The 15,943-nt window shown below is 41.7% G+C and overlaps 1 protein-coding gene across 1 annotated transcript in view; it reads left to right on the top strand.

The window, feature by feature from the left end:
* Positions 1 to 7,423: 7,423 nt before the first annotated feature.
* Positions 7,424 to 15,943, top strand: part of gfra3 (GDNF family receptor alpha 3) — a 58,404-nt gene continuing 49,884 nt past the window's right edge. The window contains exon 1 of the mRNA XM_083980134.1: positions 7,424 to 7,986. Within this exon, the coding sequence (XP_083836260.1) occupies positions 7,947 to 7,986 (40 nt within the window). The 5' untranslated portion in view covers positions 7,424 to 7,946. The remainder of the gene's footprint in view (positions 7,987 to 15,943) is intronic.

Below are 15,943 nucleotides of genomic sequence, written 5' to 3'. Positions count from 1 at the left end.
CAATGGGCCAATTTGCCAAAATGTTGAACTATCCCTTTAATGTGGCCATGAATAAATTAATTCCAGTGTTTTGCCTGTTATATATCAGTGTTGCCCAAACGCAAATCTTGAATAAGTCTCCGCTGTTTTCACATTTAAAAAGGTCTTTGTTGTCTTTGTACAGAGGCAATAGCCTATGAGATTTGCTTGTAGTGTAGCACCTAAAAAAAACCCCACTGTAACCTATTCAGCCTCGCTTCCAATAAAACACACACTCGCGTTATAATTGCGATCAGTGGAATATATAACAATATAAAACACAATTTAAAATGACAGTTGATGTTGCTCTAGTTTATTTAGTTTAAATGGATAAAGCTTCATATAATAGCGCAAGAACTGTCAGAAAAATTAAAAGCAGCCTCCTCTCGTCGTATTTGCAGCAACACTGTTGCTTCAGGCTGCGATCGTGCTTTTTTTTTTTATATCGCTCATACTCTCTCCATTAAAACAATTGCACTCCTCTTGGCTGAAATCAGCCCGTTGTGGATCAATTTCGTGCAGAAGTTGAATCATATGACGCCAAATGCCCCCTTTGATATGAACACGCACAGACCATAAAGATGAGAGCTGGACTTAACAAACCGACTTGAGGTTTTGTTGAGCTGGAAGATGAACACAAAGCCTGGCCATGTTGAGCCTCCTTCGCAGTGCTTTTGCACCTAGTCCAACACAGCTGACTTTTATTCTCCGACGTAATGTTGTTGTGAAGTTAGATGACGTGCATGTTGTGTTTTATTTTGAAAGGGGGCGGAAGTGTTTTACTTTGATACAGTGTCTGACTTCCTGTCTGGTGCGATCGGCTCTGTTTAGCTTGACGCGATTTAGCAACGGTAGCGTCAAAAATAGAAGTGCTACGGATTGATAGCGCTGCGGCGCGGAGAGCCGCGGCTGGGACGCTGCTGAGACGTGTCGCGGCGCTTCCGGTGGAAATATTAATATTGATTAGAGTGGCAGCTATCGGCAGCGGTGACCGCGACGCTGACGTTCCGCGGCGGTGACGGCCCCCGGTGGAAATCAGGCGTAAGTCGAGATAACTCGTCTTTGGCAGTGAAAGAGTTAAATGGTATTGCAAAATCTCTACTGGTAGACACTTTTATACCGTCACACGGCATATACCGTCATACCGCCCAACCCTACAAGGACGTGACACGTACTTACTGCAGGTGCAAGACAAAGTGCGTGCTTTTTCCAAAAAGATTATGCTGTGGTCAAACAAGCTCCAGGAGGGAGTCACAGAGATGTTCCCACTAGAACTCCAACAGGCTGGACAAGCTGATCAGGCGAGCTAGCTCTGTGGTCGCTGGTCGGCAGCAAACTGGACTCCCTGGTGACAGTTGCTGAGAGGAGAACTCTGAACAAACTTCTGGCCATCATGGATGATGCCAGTCACCCTCTGCACACTGTCATCAACTCACAGAGAAGCCGGTTCAGTGGAAGGCTGCTTCTCCCCAGAACCAAAACAAACAGACTTAAGGACTCTTTTGTCCCTCGAGCTATCAAGCTCTAGAACTCTGTAGGGGGGAAAGGGGGAGGGGTGGTGGTGGGAGAGGGGATGGGGAAAATTTAGATTAGGATTGATGTATTTATTACTGTTGTTCTAGCCCTGACTGCACTTTATATTTTATATTTTTATATTCTATATCTATCTGTGCCTTTTTAATGTATGATCAGTACTGTGCTGCTTTCTGGAACCTCAATTTCCCTGAGGGTAACCTCCCAAGGGATTAATAAAGTACTATCTATCTATCTATCTATCTATCTATCTATCTACCTACCTACCTACCTACCTACCTACCTACCTACCTACCTACCTACCTTACCTACCTACCTACCTACCTACCTACCTACCTACTTCACCAGGAGCTGCTGCCATGTGATGATTTGGGCTCCATTGATCCAGTCCCACCTGGAGCACCTCCAAGGATATTTTACGTAAAGACTATTTCCCTGACCTTGAAAACACACATTTAAACTGGGTTAGGAACCCCCTTTCCCCCGGTGTTGGTTCTAGTCTGGACATAAAGTCACAGGAGGAGCTGTCAGTGTAGGACTTTACTGTAACCTGTCTATTTTGACCCATTGTATGCAGACTAATCTTTGTTTCTTTCCAACTTTCACAGTAGAAACTGTCCCTATACCTCCAGAATCCAGAAACACTTTGAAGTAATAATAATAACTTCAATTTATATAGCGCCTTTCAAAAAACCCAAGGTTGCTTTATGGATGGATTAGGATCCTGAACCTCATACAGTCCATTACTACTGCCCTGCATCTGCTGGCCCGGTGGTGTCTTCTGTCAGAGTCACAAGTAGCTGCTACGATAATGGTTCCTGTAATTCCCTTTTTCTGCTATTGCTTTGTTGCAGCCATTTAGTTTCAGGGTTGAACTATGGTCTTATTGTTATCTTACATGGTTTTATTTATTACAATAAGTTTTTATGAAGTTCCTAGCAGAGTCTATTTATTACAGCAGGTTTTTTATGACGTTCTTCTTGGTATGGAATTTTTTATTGCACTAGCACTGATTGTCAGCATCAGTAAAAAATGGTAAGGCCTCCAGATGTGGTCACAAAGAGATAAAGGATGTCACTGCACAGGCTGTATTATGATGTCACAGTGGTTTATATTTGTTGTGATGTCACTCCGCTGCTCACCATATGTCTTCCCCTGGGGAGAGGATGCTCTCACTGATTAGCTGAACAGCTTGTTGCCCAACAGGCCATGAGGTTCAATGACCTCTGGGGGTGAACAGAAGGGCATGTAATCTACTTGATGGGACAAGGTTGAAGGTGTAACACTTCAGTGTGTGTGTGTGTGTGTGTGTGTCTGAGCGTCGTCATGAAAATTGACTCTAGTTTACATTGTATAAATCAGGCTGAAGGAGCTGTTAACATGAATAAAGTGTTTCTCAATGTGCTCTGTTCAATTTCACACAACTGTGCAGGTTTCATCCGTGCCTCCTCAGCATTTAGTACATGAGCATCAACAAACTAATTCCTTGTCCATCTCAATTTCAATCATCAGTGTATCATTCTAAAAGAAGACCTGCTCTGCTCTCTTTTGGATTACATCTCTATGAATTGGAGATTTGTTTTTTTAGTCCAGTCATTTTATGAAAAAAGGTTGAACAAATTGCAACAGAAGCAAACTCAACTGATTTTGTATCCTCAACATGTCCTGAGTGAGGGAAAAAAAGCCCCGAAGAATCCCATTAGGGGAAAGTTTAGAAAAAGACCCAAATATATCCCATTCATACGCCTATTAATTATTTTTCTCACGTGAATAGGGTAACATTTGTAACCTTTAGATATCTCCATGAAAATTACTGAGTTGGTTACTTACATTAAGACAAACAAAAAATGTATTACAAGTTTTTTTGAAATTCTTTGTTAACATGAGCAAATGTGCATACATTTGCATAAATTCCACAGTTTTGACGGCACATGTATATATAAAGGTGCTGTGGTGGTACCAGCATGAAAATTGGAATGAGTTGACTCAAGAGGTTCGTAAAGGGACCTGTGTTTACTTTCACTTTCGTCAACTTACCAACTGTAGCTTTAATGAGCTAGGGCCCTTAGGCTACCATGTAAAATGAGTGCTTCCCACAGCGACGGATTCAAATCCAGTCCACGTCCTTTGCTGCAAGTCCTTCAATCTCTCCACCCCCCTTTCACAAATATCTCTCTATCAATCATTAAAGGAGACAATGGCAAGTTTTTTTTTTTTTTAATAACTGTTCGATCAAAACAACCATCAAAAGATAAGTGACCTTCTCCTGATAGGAGGCGGAGCATGTCATACCTGCTCTACTAAGGATGTGACTATCTTGAAAAATTGCAGTCATCTTGAAATTTTAAGTGGTTTCTTGTCGGTTGACCAATGGAGTCAACTCACTCCAATTTTCATGCTGGTATCACCACAGCAACTTCATATATACATGTGCCGTCAAAACGGTGGAATTTATGCAAATGTATGCAAATTTGCTCATGTTAACAAAGAATTTCAAAAAAACTTGTGATACATTTTTTGTTTGTCTTAATGTAAGTAATTAACTCAGTAATTTTCATGGAGATATCTGAAGGTTAAAAATTTGACCCTATTCACATGAGAAAAATAATGAATGGGATATTTGGGTCTTTTTCTAAACTTTCCCCTAATGGGATTCTTCTGGGCTTTTTTTCCCTCAGTCAGGACATGTTGAGGATACAAAATCAGTTGAGTTTGCTTCTGTTGTAATTTGTTCAATGTTGACCCCCTTTTTTGGCTTAGAATTACTGGACTACTCCATCTTCGTGACAACTGGGACAGGATCTCCTTCCTCTATGATGATCAACTGGCTCATGCTCATGACAGCTTTCTGCCCTGATGCTGCTCCTTTTGCCAGAAGAATTGCCCCTGGAGTTGGTGAAAGGATTTCAAATCACTTCTTCCACTCTCGTTGAAATCTCCAGCATTATGATCACCAATGTCAATCTATCATCCATGACCCTTTCTTCACACTGGACATCAGCGAAAAGTTTACAAGCCTTTCTTGATCAGAATAACATAACCTTTCCATTGTTTGAGCTCATCACCTTAATTACCAATTCCAACCTCCATTATGACTCCTAAAACAAGTTTAAAGGGATAATTCACCCAAAATTCAAATTTCACTCATTATCTACTCACCCTCATGTCAACTAAGAGCTGTGAGAATTTCCGTCCTCCGTTCCTTCTCTGAGTTACGGGGGGGGGGTCCGCGCAGCAGTATTTGTCCATATAATGGTTGTCAATGGATACCAACTTTCTTCGTCCAAAAAGACACACCAAAAAACATCCAAATACCTCCATACTGCTCGTCTGTAATGTCCCTCTTGTATTGAAGCCCCGACATGAGAAATTGTTCTGAAAAAAATTAAATAAGTCTATATTTTAAGCTTGTTTGTAGTGGAAGCTCCCAGTGTCTCGGTTCACTGCTCTTCCTGGGAAATTTGCATTGACCGTTGGAACAATTTCTCATGTTGGGGCTTCAATAAAAATTCTCACAGCTCTTAGTCGACATGAGAGTGAGTAGATGAAATTTGAATTTTGGGTGAACTATCCCTTTAACACCACCTGCCCCCTGTCATGTTATTTGGCCTTCTTTGGCTTCAGGCTATTCAAATTCATCACATCAACTGTCCCACTTTGACCCCTAGTACCATGCTGGTATTCCAGGACATTTCATCAGTACCACTCTCAATGGAATGTTTTCCTCATTTATGGAGGTTTGTGGATTTGCTGTTGCCTGATGCAGTAATGAATTTCCCATGAAACATCCCGACAATACATTTAGGAAAGCCCAAAAATCCCCAAATCCAATAAATAAAAATAGACCAGATCCAAACAGAATTCAACAGAATTCATTCAGCACAACCCATCGGAATTCGACATACAGAACCCAACCTCAAACTCTGTAGGAGTCTGCATAGAACCCAACAGTACTCAGACAGGCACAAGAGAATTTAGTAGAACTTGGAAAAGCTCAACAGAACCCAAAAAATCAGTGGGTTAGGGATAGAACCCAACAAAGAAGTCAAAAGCAGAGGTCATTCAAGGATATCATAATCTGAGAAGTCAGTAGTGTCATGCTGTGTACCATACTCAATTCATTTTTTTTTCAATTTAACAAGCTTTATTGGCATGACTGTTATACACATAAATAAATAAATAAATAAACAAATGAAGAGTTAATTTGCAAAAGCAGATAACTGTTTTAAAAAAATAATAAAAAATGTAAGGTGATATCAGTCAAACCAAAGTTGAGTGGCTTTGACCAAGGAGATGAGACGTAACAAAACAGAAGTAGCTAAAAAAATAATAAATCTTTATTGAAAACAACACTATGCAAAGAATAATTCAAAATCATCAGCTCATCTTTTTCAAAATGGCATTTATCTGCTTTTGCAAATGAACTTTTCAAATATATAATAATAATAATGACAGTGAAAATATAATTTAGCAGGTAAAACTCAACAGGACTTATTCTACTCTATTTGTTTCAATAATAAAAGGGAAGATCCTGTTTTACAGGAAAACATCAGAAACTTCTAAATAATAGATTCATTAAAAAATAATTATTACCACTCAAATATAATGACCTCAAATACAGGACTTCCTCTCCCTTAAGGTGATACTGATGATGTTTTTTTTTTTTTTTTGGGTGGGGGGGGGGGGGGGGGGTCTCTCTCTCTCTCTCCAGATAATAGCCCCTGCCTCCTCTGCTTGTCAGCATCATAATGGTGCTGAGCGGGATTATAGGTCACACTCAGAAGTGATTGATAGAGATATGTACGTGCTGATGAATTGATTGAGGGAACCCATGACTGATATTATTATTTTTGATATATTGTTTTTGTCTTCTTTTGGCTTTTTTCTTTGTTTGTTTGGCATGTTTTTTTTATTTTTTATGGTTGCCGTTGTTTTTGATTTCTTTTTCTGTCTTCTTAAATATTCTAAAATTTTGGTTTTCTGATTTATTTTTTTTACACGTGTACTATATAAATCTAAACAAACAAAAACAAAAGACTATTGTTTGTCTACTAATACCACTTGTAAAATGAATCGTCCAAATGGTTGCTGAATTAAAGGGATAGTTCACCCAAAATTCTAATTTTACTCATTATCTACTCACTCTCATGTCGACTAAGAGCTGTGAGAATTTTCAGAGTCCTCCGTGCCTTCTCTGAGTTACGGGGGGGTCCGCGCAGCAGTATTTGTCCATATAATGGTTGTCAATGGATACCAACTTTCTTCGTCCAAAAAGACACACCAAAAAACATCCAAATACCTCCATACTGCTCGTCTGTAATGTTCCGCCGGACAGGAAGAGCAGTGAACCGAGACACTGGGAGCTTCCGCTACAAACAAGCTTAAAATATAGACTTATTAAATTTTTTTCAGAACAATTTCTCATGTCGGGGCTTCAATACAAGACGGACATTACAGACGAGCAGTATGGAGGTATTTGGATGTTTTTTGGTGTGTCTTTTTGGACAAAGAAAGTTGGTATCCATTGACAACCATTATATGGACAAATAGCTACTGCTGCACGGACCCCCCGTAACTCAGAGAAGGAACGGAGGACTCTGAAAATTCTCACAGCTCTGAGTCGACATGAGGGTGAGTAGATAATGAATGAAATTTGAATTTTGGGTGAACTATCCCTTTAATATTGTAAAAGTGGTTGTGAGGAAATAATAATAATAAAAAAAGAATTATTACCACTCAAATATAATGACCTCAAATACAGGACTTCCTCTCCCTTAAGGTGATACTGATGATGTTCTATGTTTTTTTTTTTTTTTTTTGGGGGGGGGGGGGTCTCTCTCTCTCTCCCTCTCTCTCTCTCTCTCCAGATAATAACCCCTGCCTCCTCCGCTTGTCAGCATCATAATCGCCCGCAGAATGCGCCGGGACTTTCTCAGCGACGGAGCCGCATCATGATGACTTTCCGCGGGCAGAGCTGCAGCTGTCGCCCGGTTGCGCCTGGTGTCTTCTTCTTCCACCGTGTTCAGCACTAACCGATTCTCTCCTCGCTGCGCCGCGTCAGGCTGGATCCCCGCTGCTCCAACATCCTCTCCTCAGTCAGTCACCGCGCTCCGCTCCGCTCACAGAGGCTGCTCTGTCCACCTTACCCCGACGCTGTGTGGCTGGGGATTCAAACTTGAGGGACTTTATACCATCGCCAAGCACAGAGAAGAACAAAAGGCAGGCAGGCGGGCGGACAAGACGCTGGATCAGCCTGGTGAATGTAGCGGCGTACTAGGAGTCTATCTACAGGGTCAACAGCGGTGCACCTGGACCAGCCGAGTCCCGGACGCACCGGTTTCCCCCCGTCCCACATCTTGTTCTGTCCACTCCGTTGTCCCCAACACGAACACAACATGATCCTGCCCGGGATTGTGCTGGCACTCTTCATCTCAGGTGGGTCATAAGGAGATGTTCAACCTGCTGTCACATTGCTCCGTCTGTTTCAGCTCAGAGTGAACTGTCTCTTCTCTTTTCACACTCACCTTAAACTAAAAAATGATTTCTTCTCCACTTTCTGACTTTCTTATTAGTCCAGATCTGGTTTGCTCAGATTCACTTTTGTGTGGATGTGTTGACAGTCTGTCAGTAGAAGAGGGATTTCTCCGACTGTGACTGACAATCAAAACCTTCAAGTGGAAATATTATAAAAGGAAAGAAAAAAAAAAAGATAAATGTCCGATGCTTGTTCCTAAACCCCGCTAAGGCTACGCCCTACAGCCCCACGTCCTGATTCCAAACCCTACAGACAGAGACAGGCTGACTCAGGGTCAGGTCCTCAGACTCCACTCATTTATTCCAACAGCAAGAACTAAGACTTATATCATCTATGAAGGTATAGAAAAATATGAAATATATTTTGTAAAAGGCTAGAAACACAAAAATATTAAATAGAATGTGCTACAAAAATAATTGTCATACAGCTCATAGGTCATATTTATATAGAAAACGTCCAAATATGAATACAAATATTAAAATATTTTAAATCTAAAAAGTGAATAAGAAAAAAAGTTGTCAGACAGAATGTCCTAATTATTCATTCTGTGTATCCTGTTGAAATCTTGTAAAGCTCTAGACTCTGTGAATAAATTACTTAAAGGAAAAAACAGAGGACACTGATTCCCATGGAGCAGATCCTTATCTCCAGGGTAGACCAGAACCTCCTTTGTCTGAGGCGTTGAATCATACCTGCCAAATTTGAGCAGCTGCAAATAAGAGGAAGAGGCCTGATTAGTAGCTACGCTCACTGACTGATATTTGTCTCCAGTTGTGCTGACATGTTATTTTCCTGTACAGATCTTTACATCGCTGCAGATCATTTTCACCGCCACAGGAACATTTACGGCACAATTCTGGTAGAAATCGCTTCGTGTTCTTCTTATTGTGCAGCTGGTTTTTATTTTATCTTCATATACCTCTCATTATAGTTTTGACTGAAACGATTCTTGAGGATTGGAAATAAATAACATCACAAAACAGAGAAACAGAATTTTTGAATTGTTCATATTTGAAAGAAAATCTGATTTTTGTGGATATGTGAAGGATGAATGTGTGAGCTCATACTGACAGTGGAGCAGCGTTTTAATGATCACTTCAGTAATTAAATTACTAGGTGGGATGATGTCCTGAGTATGACCTTGTTCACTTTAGTCTTTCTCTTTGTGTGCTTGTATAGCAGTCCTGTGAGTCCGTGTGTGTGAACACTAAATGGGAACAAAAGAGAATTTTTAATGGCACAATAAAGTCAAAGCCTGTGGTCAGGACTACATGAGCGCTCTGTGCTGTTACATGTTACAGACAGGCCGATACCACAGAGCTGAAGGGACAGATTAGATAACAGCAGATTGGTAAACAGACTCTGCAGTTTGACCATGTATATGGAGGTTAGTGTGGAAACACTGCGTGACCAAAGAGCAGGTTAAATACTGTCACATCTCTATCTAAAGGCTGTGTTTGAACCTGTCTCCTAGTTGATTTGTTGTTTGTGGTTGTGAATTTGAAAGGACAGACCATGATCTCTTCTGACTGTTAGAGTCAGATCCTGTACATGACTGAAGCTGGCAGAGCTGACAGACACCTGACCTCACTGAGAACACCGACACCTACATTCATGGTGACATTAAAGGGATAGTAGCATTTTTTTTTAAGTGGGGTTGTATGATCTACAAATAGCCCCTAAGTACTTTAATTGCAGTAGAAGACTCTCTGCACTCCTCCCGTTAGCAACGCCAGCCCATAGCCCTGCCCAGAGATTTACAACATACAGTGTTGTGAACAGACCCAAAGAAACGGCCTATTTTCACGGCCTAAAAGAGGTTTTACCTGAAAAAAAATACACAGTTCCATTGTTCACTATAATATAATTTTTTCCAGCCCTTCAAAGTGCAGGAAAAACGCAGTTTTTATTTGGACCTAACCAACTCACGTATCCCTCCGCCCAGGGTTAGCGCCCGCCGATCATCAGTTGGTTAGGTCCAAATAAAAACTGTGTTTTTCCTGCACTTTGAGGGGCTGGGAAAAATTATATTATAGCGAACAATGGAACTGTGTATTTTTTTTCAGGTAAAACCTCTTTTAGGCCGTTTCTTTGGGTCTGTTCACAACACTGTATGTTGTAAATCTCTGGGCAGGGCTATGGGCTGGCGTTGCTAACGGGAGGAGTGCAGAGAGTCTTCTACTGCAATTAAAGTACTTAGGGGCTATTTGTAGATCATACAACCCCACTTTAAAAAAAATCCTACTATCCCTTTAAATAAAATCACATTAAACTGACATGAAGTCTTTTCTAAATCTTTGTGTGGAGCTACCCCTCATGTGTGCCAAACCGCTGCTGTACTGCTGGTGAGAACAGTATGAGGGTGGTCCATGGCACGCTGCAGCACGACCCTGCTGTGTTCATTAGCCACGTTAATGATTGTCCAACTTGTAGTGACTGTAATGTTGAGTGACAGGCTCATATATCTCCCTGTCTCTCTGTGTCAGCCCCCTTCCCCCTTCAGACTTTCAGGTCGTGTCGGATTTTTCCATCTCAATCTAAATTCCCCCTTGGATTTAGTGGCGCGTCAGAATAAATTGTTCAAGTCGTTCAATGAGGAAGTGCAGTGAACCGACGCCGGTGTGCAAACACATTTGAGCAGCAGTAGTTGACGTCTTATCGGCATGCACGCAGGTGTGCATGTTAGTGTGTATTTTTAAGGGGTGTGGGGGTGTGACAGAACTCACACTGCATAGATACCACCAGTGGATTTCTGAAGACATCCCACTGATAGCAGTACTTTAGTAGTGAAATATTCCCACTGGGAATCAGCTGCTCCATCAGCTTCTTATCACAATGACAGGTTTCAACATAGGGCTGGGCGATATGAGAAAAAGTCCTATCACGATAATTTTTTTCATATCAGTCGATATCGATATATATCACGATATGACTCAAGTCACTGTTTTTGTCAAGCCTAAATGTTCCATCATACTCACAAGTGAGATTTGAAGATATCAGAAGGTTATTTCTGATTTAAATATTTATTTTCCGTCAAAAATTGAACATTTCAGATGTAATGATGATGAACATATAAAAGCAATGAGTAATAACAGTTTCAGATAAATAAAACTGATATTATATTTAAAGTATATATTTTTTTGGCTTTTTTTGCCTTTATTTGATAGCACAGTTAGATAGACAGGAAAGGGGGAGGCAGAGAGAGGGGGAATGACATGGCAGGAAATGTCTGCCCGACACGGGATTCGAACCGGGGACGCCTGCGTTGAGGACTGTAGCCTCTACATGGGGCGGCCGCCTTAACCACTGCGCCACGCACCGCCCCAAAACTGATATTATATTTATACAGTTATAAATAATAATATAATTATTATTATTTGATTGGACAAGAGACATACATGAGTGCTGATATACAGTACAACAGCACTGGGTCTTTTTACAGACATTATCACTCCACTGTTCAGGCGTTCTTTAACATTACATCAGACAGGAGTTAAATCAGAGCCACGTTCCCCATACAGGAGCTACTCCATCTCTCTGCTGCTGCTACAGTTATACACGGACCTGAAAATTAATACCCGGACCTGACGTGGTCCGTCTAATTAGCGATCATTCACAGCCTAAACCCGGCGGGAAAAGAAAAAGGAAGAGAAATCGCCGCGGTTAGCGCTTGCTTCGCAAGTGGCCAGTGTTTAGGTCGGCACAACAGTTGCGGTGCGTCTGTCTGTGTGTCGCTCCAGTGTGAGCAGCAGCAGCAGCAGCAGCACAGCAGCAGCAGCAGAGCGGACACGCCGTCACTGCGCTCCCTTTGATGTGTGACGGCGGCTGGAGCTCGAGCCGCTCCGACTGCCTGCTGTCTCCGTGGTTAAAGTTTAGTGTTGTTTACACCTACTATATTAGAGTTCCATCAATCGGGGTTAATGTAAACATGACGTACCACGCCTGTGTTCGCGGTCACTCGTCCTAGTTCTCCTCCATTTTTTCTTTCGAGGCAACGCTCATTCTCTCTCTCTTTTTTACTGGCGATGCCCCGCTGCTGACGCCAGGCTGCAGCAGCCCAAACATTACCACGTGTTGTTGTGCTGTGTACAGTCTTCCTGTGCCGTGTCAACCTAACCTGGCTGGCTCAGCCATTGGTTCAGCGCGGCGCAACTCTCGTTTTCATTGGCTGTTTCAAAACATGAATGAATGAAACCTATCGACTTTCTATCGACCACGTTTCATATTGCTATTGAGTAAAAGTTATATCACGATATATATCGTTATCGTTTTATCGCCCAGCCCTATTTCAACATGAACAAATGAACATCTGACATATGACATCTACATAGGGTTGCAAAGGGGCGGAACATTTCCAGTAAATTTCCGGTAAATTTCCAGAAACTTTCCAGGGGAATTTTGGAAATATTCCAAATTGGAAACTTTCCATGGGAATTATGGGAATTTATGGAAATTAACTGGAAATTGGGGCTAATTTAAACAAACTGTATCATGTGAATATTTAGTTTAGTCATAAGCACACATCCATGCAAAATAATACAATTAAAAACATGACATTTCAACAGATTTTGCTTCATGTGATTGAGGAATAACATAGATATTCAAGTACTTGCATTATATCTGGTTGTTTGAGCCAAGATTATGCTACAATACTGTATATTTTCACCAACTATATTTAAGTTCCATGTTAAGGGCCATCCTTGAATTTTGTAAATTTTGGATTTATTCCCATATATTCCTGTTAATTCCCATGGAAAATTTCCAACTTTGAAAATTCCCAGAATTTTGCAACCCTACATCTACATATTTTCCGGATGGCGTGCAGTGGCCATTACTTTTGTCCTACAGAGGATTGGAGTCCTAGGCCTTGGGGCTCTGTGATAGGTTGATGGCCTGGCCAGGTTTAGCCGATGGTGTCCACATTTAAAAAGTTTTTTCTGACCGATAACTGACGCTCGTTAACCGATTATTAACTGTTAACTGGTAAGATTAAAACGCTCTCGGGGGCGATCGACATTGTTATTTTTTTGTTTTGATTTGAACACACTCTCATGCCTGCAACACCTGAGCAGCCACTTCCACTGTGCTCTGGCTCATCTGGTCTCGCTCAGAGGCCGGCTAGATCGTCCAATGTTGAACTGTTTTTATAGCTACAAAGTGCAGCCAAACAGCAGGCTGAAGAGAGAGGAACGGCAGAGCTCCTCTGAAGCTGCAGGAGAGCTGCAGGTGAACCGGCTGGAGGCAGCACCGTCCTTTTTTTTTTGCAGTGCTGTTGTTACAGGTGATGCACATCTGTGTCCGTGTTGGCTATTGACTGTCTGACCTTCCTTCACGGAGAGGAAGGCACATGGCACATACTGTCAGTCCTCCTGTCTAACTTTTTGCTGCGAAATATGACTGACGTTTTCACTACATTTAGTTGTGGCTACCGCTGCTGCTTCTTAATTATCGCCGCCAATATTTCATAATGGGGTCGGAGCAGATGCACACTGCACAGTAATAATCTACCGTCACTTTGTAAACTTCTTGAAGTGTCCCGACCCGCTGGACGACGCTCTGTTTATCAATAAAGAACGTCAACGTGGTTAACACCACATGTCCGTTTCTGTCTATAATCTCTTTGTCACTCCCTTCACGCTGGTCTGTTGACCTCATGTAACGGTGGCGACCGACGCTGCACGTTTTTAATCTGACATTTCAGCGAGGTGTTTTCTCATTGCTCTGGTGTGTGTGTGTGTGTGTGTGTGGGTGTCATTAACTCAGGTGAAAAAATAACAACAGTCTGGTCGCACTGTACGCGGAACCGAAGCGCAGTTTCAGATAGGCGCACATGTTAACCGGTCTGCCTGGTCACACATCTCGCGCTGTGGAGCGCAGTGCGCGCGGCTGCAGCGCTGTTCGATAGATCAGCACGCTGCTGCCGGTGTGTCACCAGCTCAGTCCCTTGGTCCCTTCCTGTCACAGACTGGATGGGGTGGAGTCACGTGACTACACACGCTGAACGCGGAGTACGGCTCTTAAAGGGACATGAACATAGCCTACCAGCACACACAGCCAAAAAAGACAAAAACGACTTTTATTTTGTTGTTTTGTTTTTTTCTTTTTTTTAAGACCGAATATACCAACATGGGCAAAATGACGTCGGTTATCGTCGTAAATTTCGGTATCGGTAAATTTTCGGTTTATCGCCCAGGCCTAGTAGAGAGAGCAAAAGAGATGTTTGTATCATTGACTCCTGCCTCATAACATCCAATCCCATAACAGGTTAAATAATAGTGAATGACAGCAGGTGGAATTTCACTGGAATTTAGTACATTTTTAAAAACCAGTGTGATCAGTAGAGATGATGGGATATAGATCTAGGTCTGACTCAGACAGTGGTCCACCTGTTTGTGGACTCAGGTAATGGCTAGTTGTACACTTCTCACCAGAAATCAATTCTTGTCACTGCTGAGTAGTTGCTGCCTATAGGCTACTGGTTTAAAACACTGAGGGAGAATCGATTTCTGCCATTTATTCTGAGTGTGAAAAGCTGATCAGTACATTACATATCAGAGCCACTGTAGTGACCAAGACCAAGCTCCTACTGAGCTGATTCCACCGAGAGCAACAACCAACCTCAAACATCAATCATCACCATCAATTAGTGGCTTTTCTTTACAGAATCAGAATCAGAACTGTTTTTATTGCCGAGAGCAGTAAAGGTCAGTTTACAGCACGAGGAACTTGTCTTGGTGTCAGGTGCATACATAAAGGTACCAAAAATAGTTTAAAAGGAGGGGGAAAAAATGTGTGATTGCATTGTCTAACCATGTTTTCCTGAAATGTGTGATTGTATTTTAATTGTATCTTGTGTGTTGTGTAACTATTTTGCTTTTGGGCTGCCGTCTTGGCCAGGAGGTTTTAAATCTCAATGAGTTTTTTTTACCTGGTTAAGTAAAGGATATTGATTGATTGATATTGGAAAATAGAATTTAGAATTTGAATAAGATAAAATAAAATAAAAGAGAATGAACTAAAATATTCTAGTGCAAAAGATACGCATATACTATATGCAAAAAAATACTATAAATATGCATAGAATAGAATAAAGATCTATACAAAATGCTACTAAATAAGTTACATGAAAGGAAGTAAAAAAAAAACTGATACATGATCTCAACTAAACACACGCATGCACGCACACAGGTGTCAGGTGTTTGGTCTTACCTCGGTAACACAGCTATTACTGATGATTCCACAGCATTGCAGGGGAATATGCTGTGAACAACAGGAGTCCTTCCACCAGAAAGAGGGGGTGGGGGATGGGGGGACAAGGAGAGAAGGAGAGAGAGAGAGAGAAAGCGTCCTATCTGTACTGACCTCCAGTGACAGACAACTCCTATGAAGAGCGATGAGGCCAGAGCAGTGAACATTATAAACCTGCTTTGATGATAAGTGTAAAAAAAAATGCAGGAAGAGTAAAGGCGGTCGTCCTGGGTCAAGAAGGGCAGTGAGGGAGAGAGACCAGGAGGTGAATGAACCAGCTGAAGGAAGAGAGGAAATCCATCTTCCTTCTTCTGTCATATTTAATGAAAAACGAGCAACTTAAAGGGACATTGCGTAACTTCTCCTGTTATCTATTCACGAAAATCGATTATTTCGTTCAAAAGTCTGTTTTTCATTCATCAATAATCCCCCCAATCAACAAAGTGAAGTGTTCCTTTCAGCTCTGAATGAGCCGTTCATATCATTCATATCTACATCAAGCGGGTAAGCTCGGTGCTGCTGCCATGTGGTGTCTCCATGTTTTTACCTTCAGTGGCAGCGTGACGGTAGGAAACCACGGAAACTCAGCGGAGACACCGGAGCTGTCGG

Source organism: Trachurus trachurus (assembly GCF_905171665.1).
Source record: "Trachurus trachurus genome assembly, chromosome: 10".
NCBI lineage: Eukaryota > Metazoa > Chordata > Actinopteri > Carangiformes > Carangidae > Trachurus > Trachurus trachurus.
Note: the sequence above shows the minus strand (reverse complement) of the source record. Positions and strands in the feature narration are given on the sequence as shown.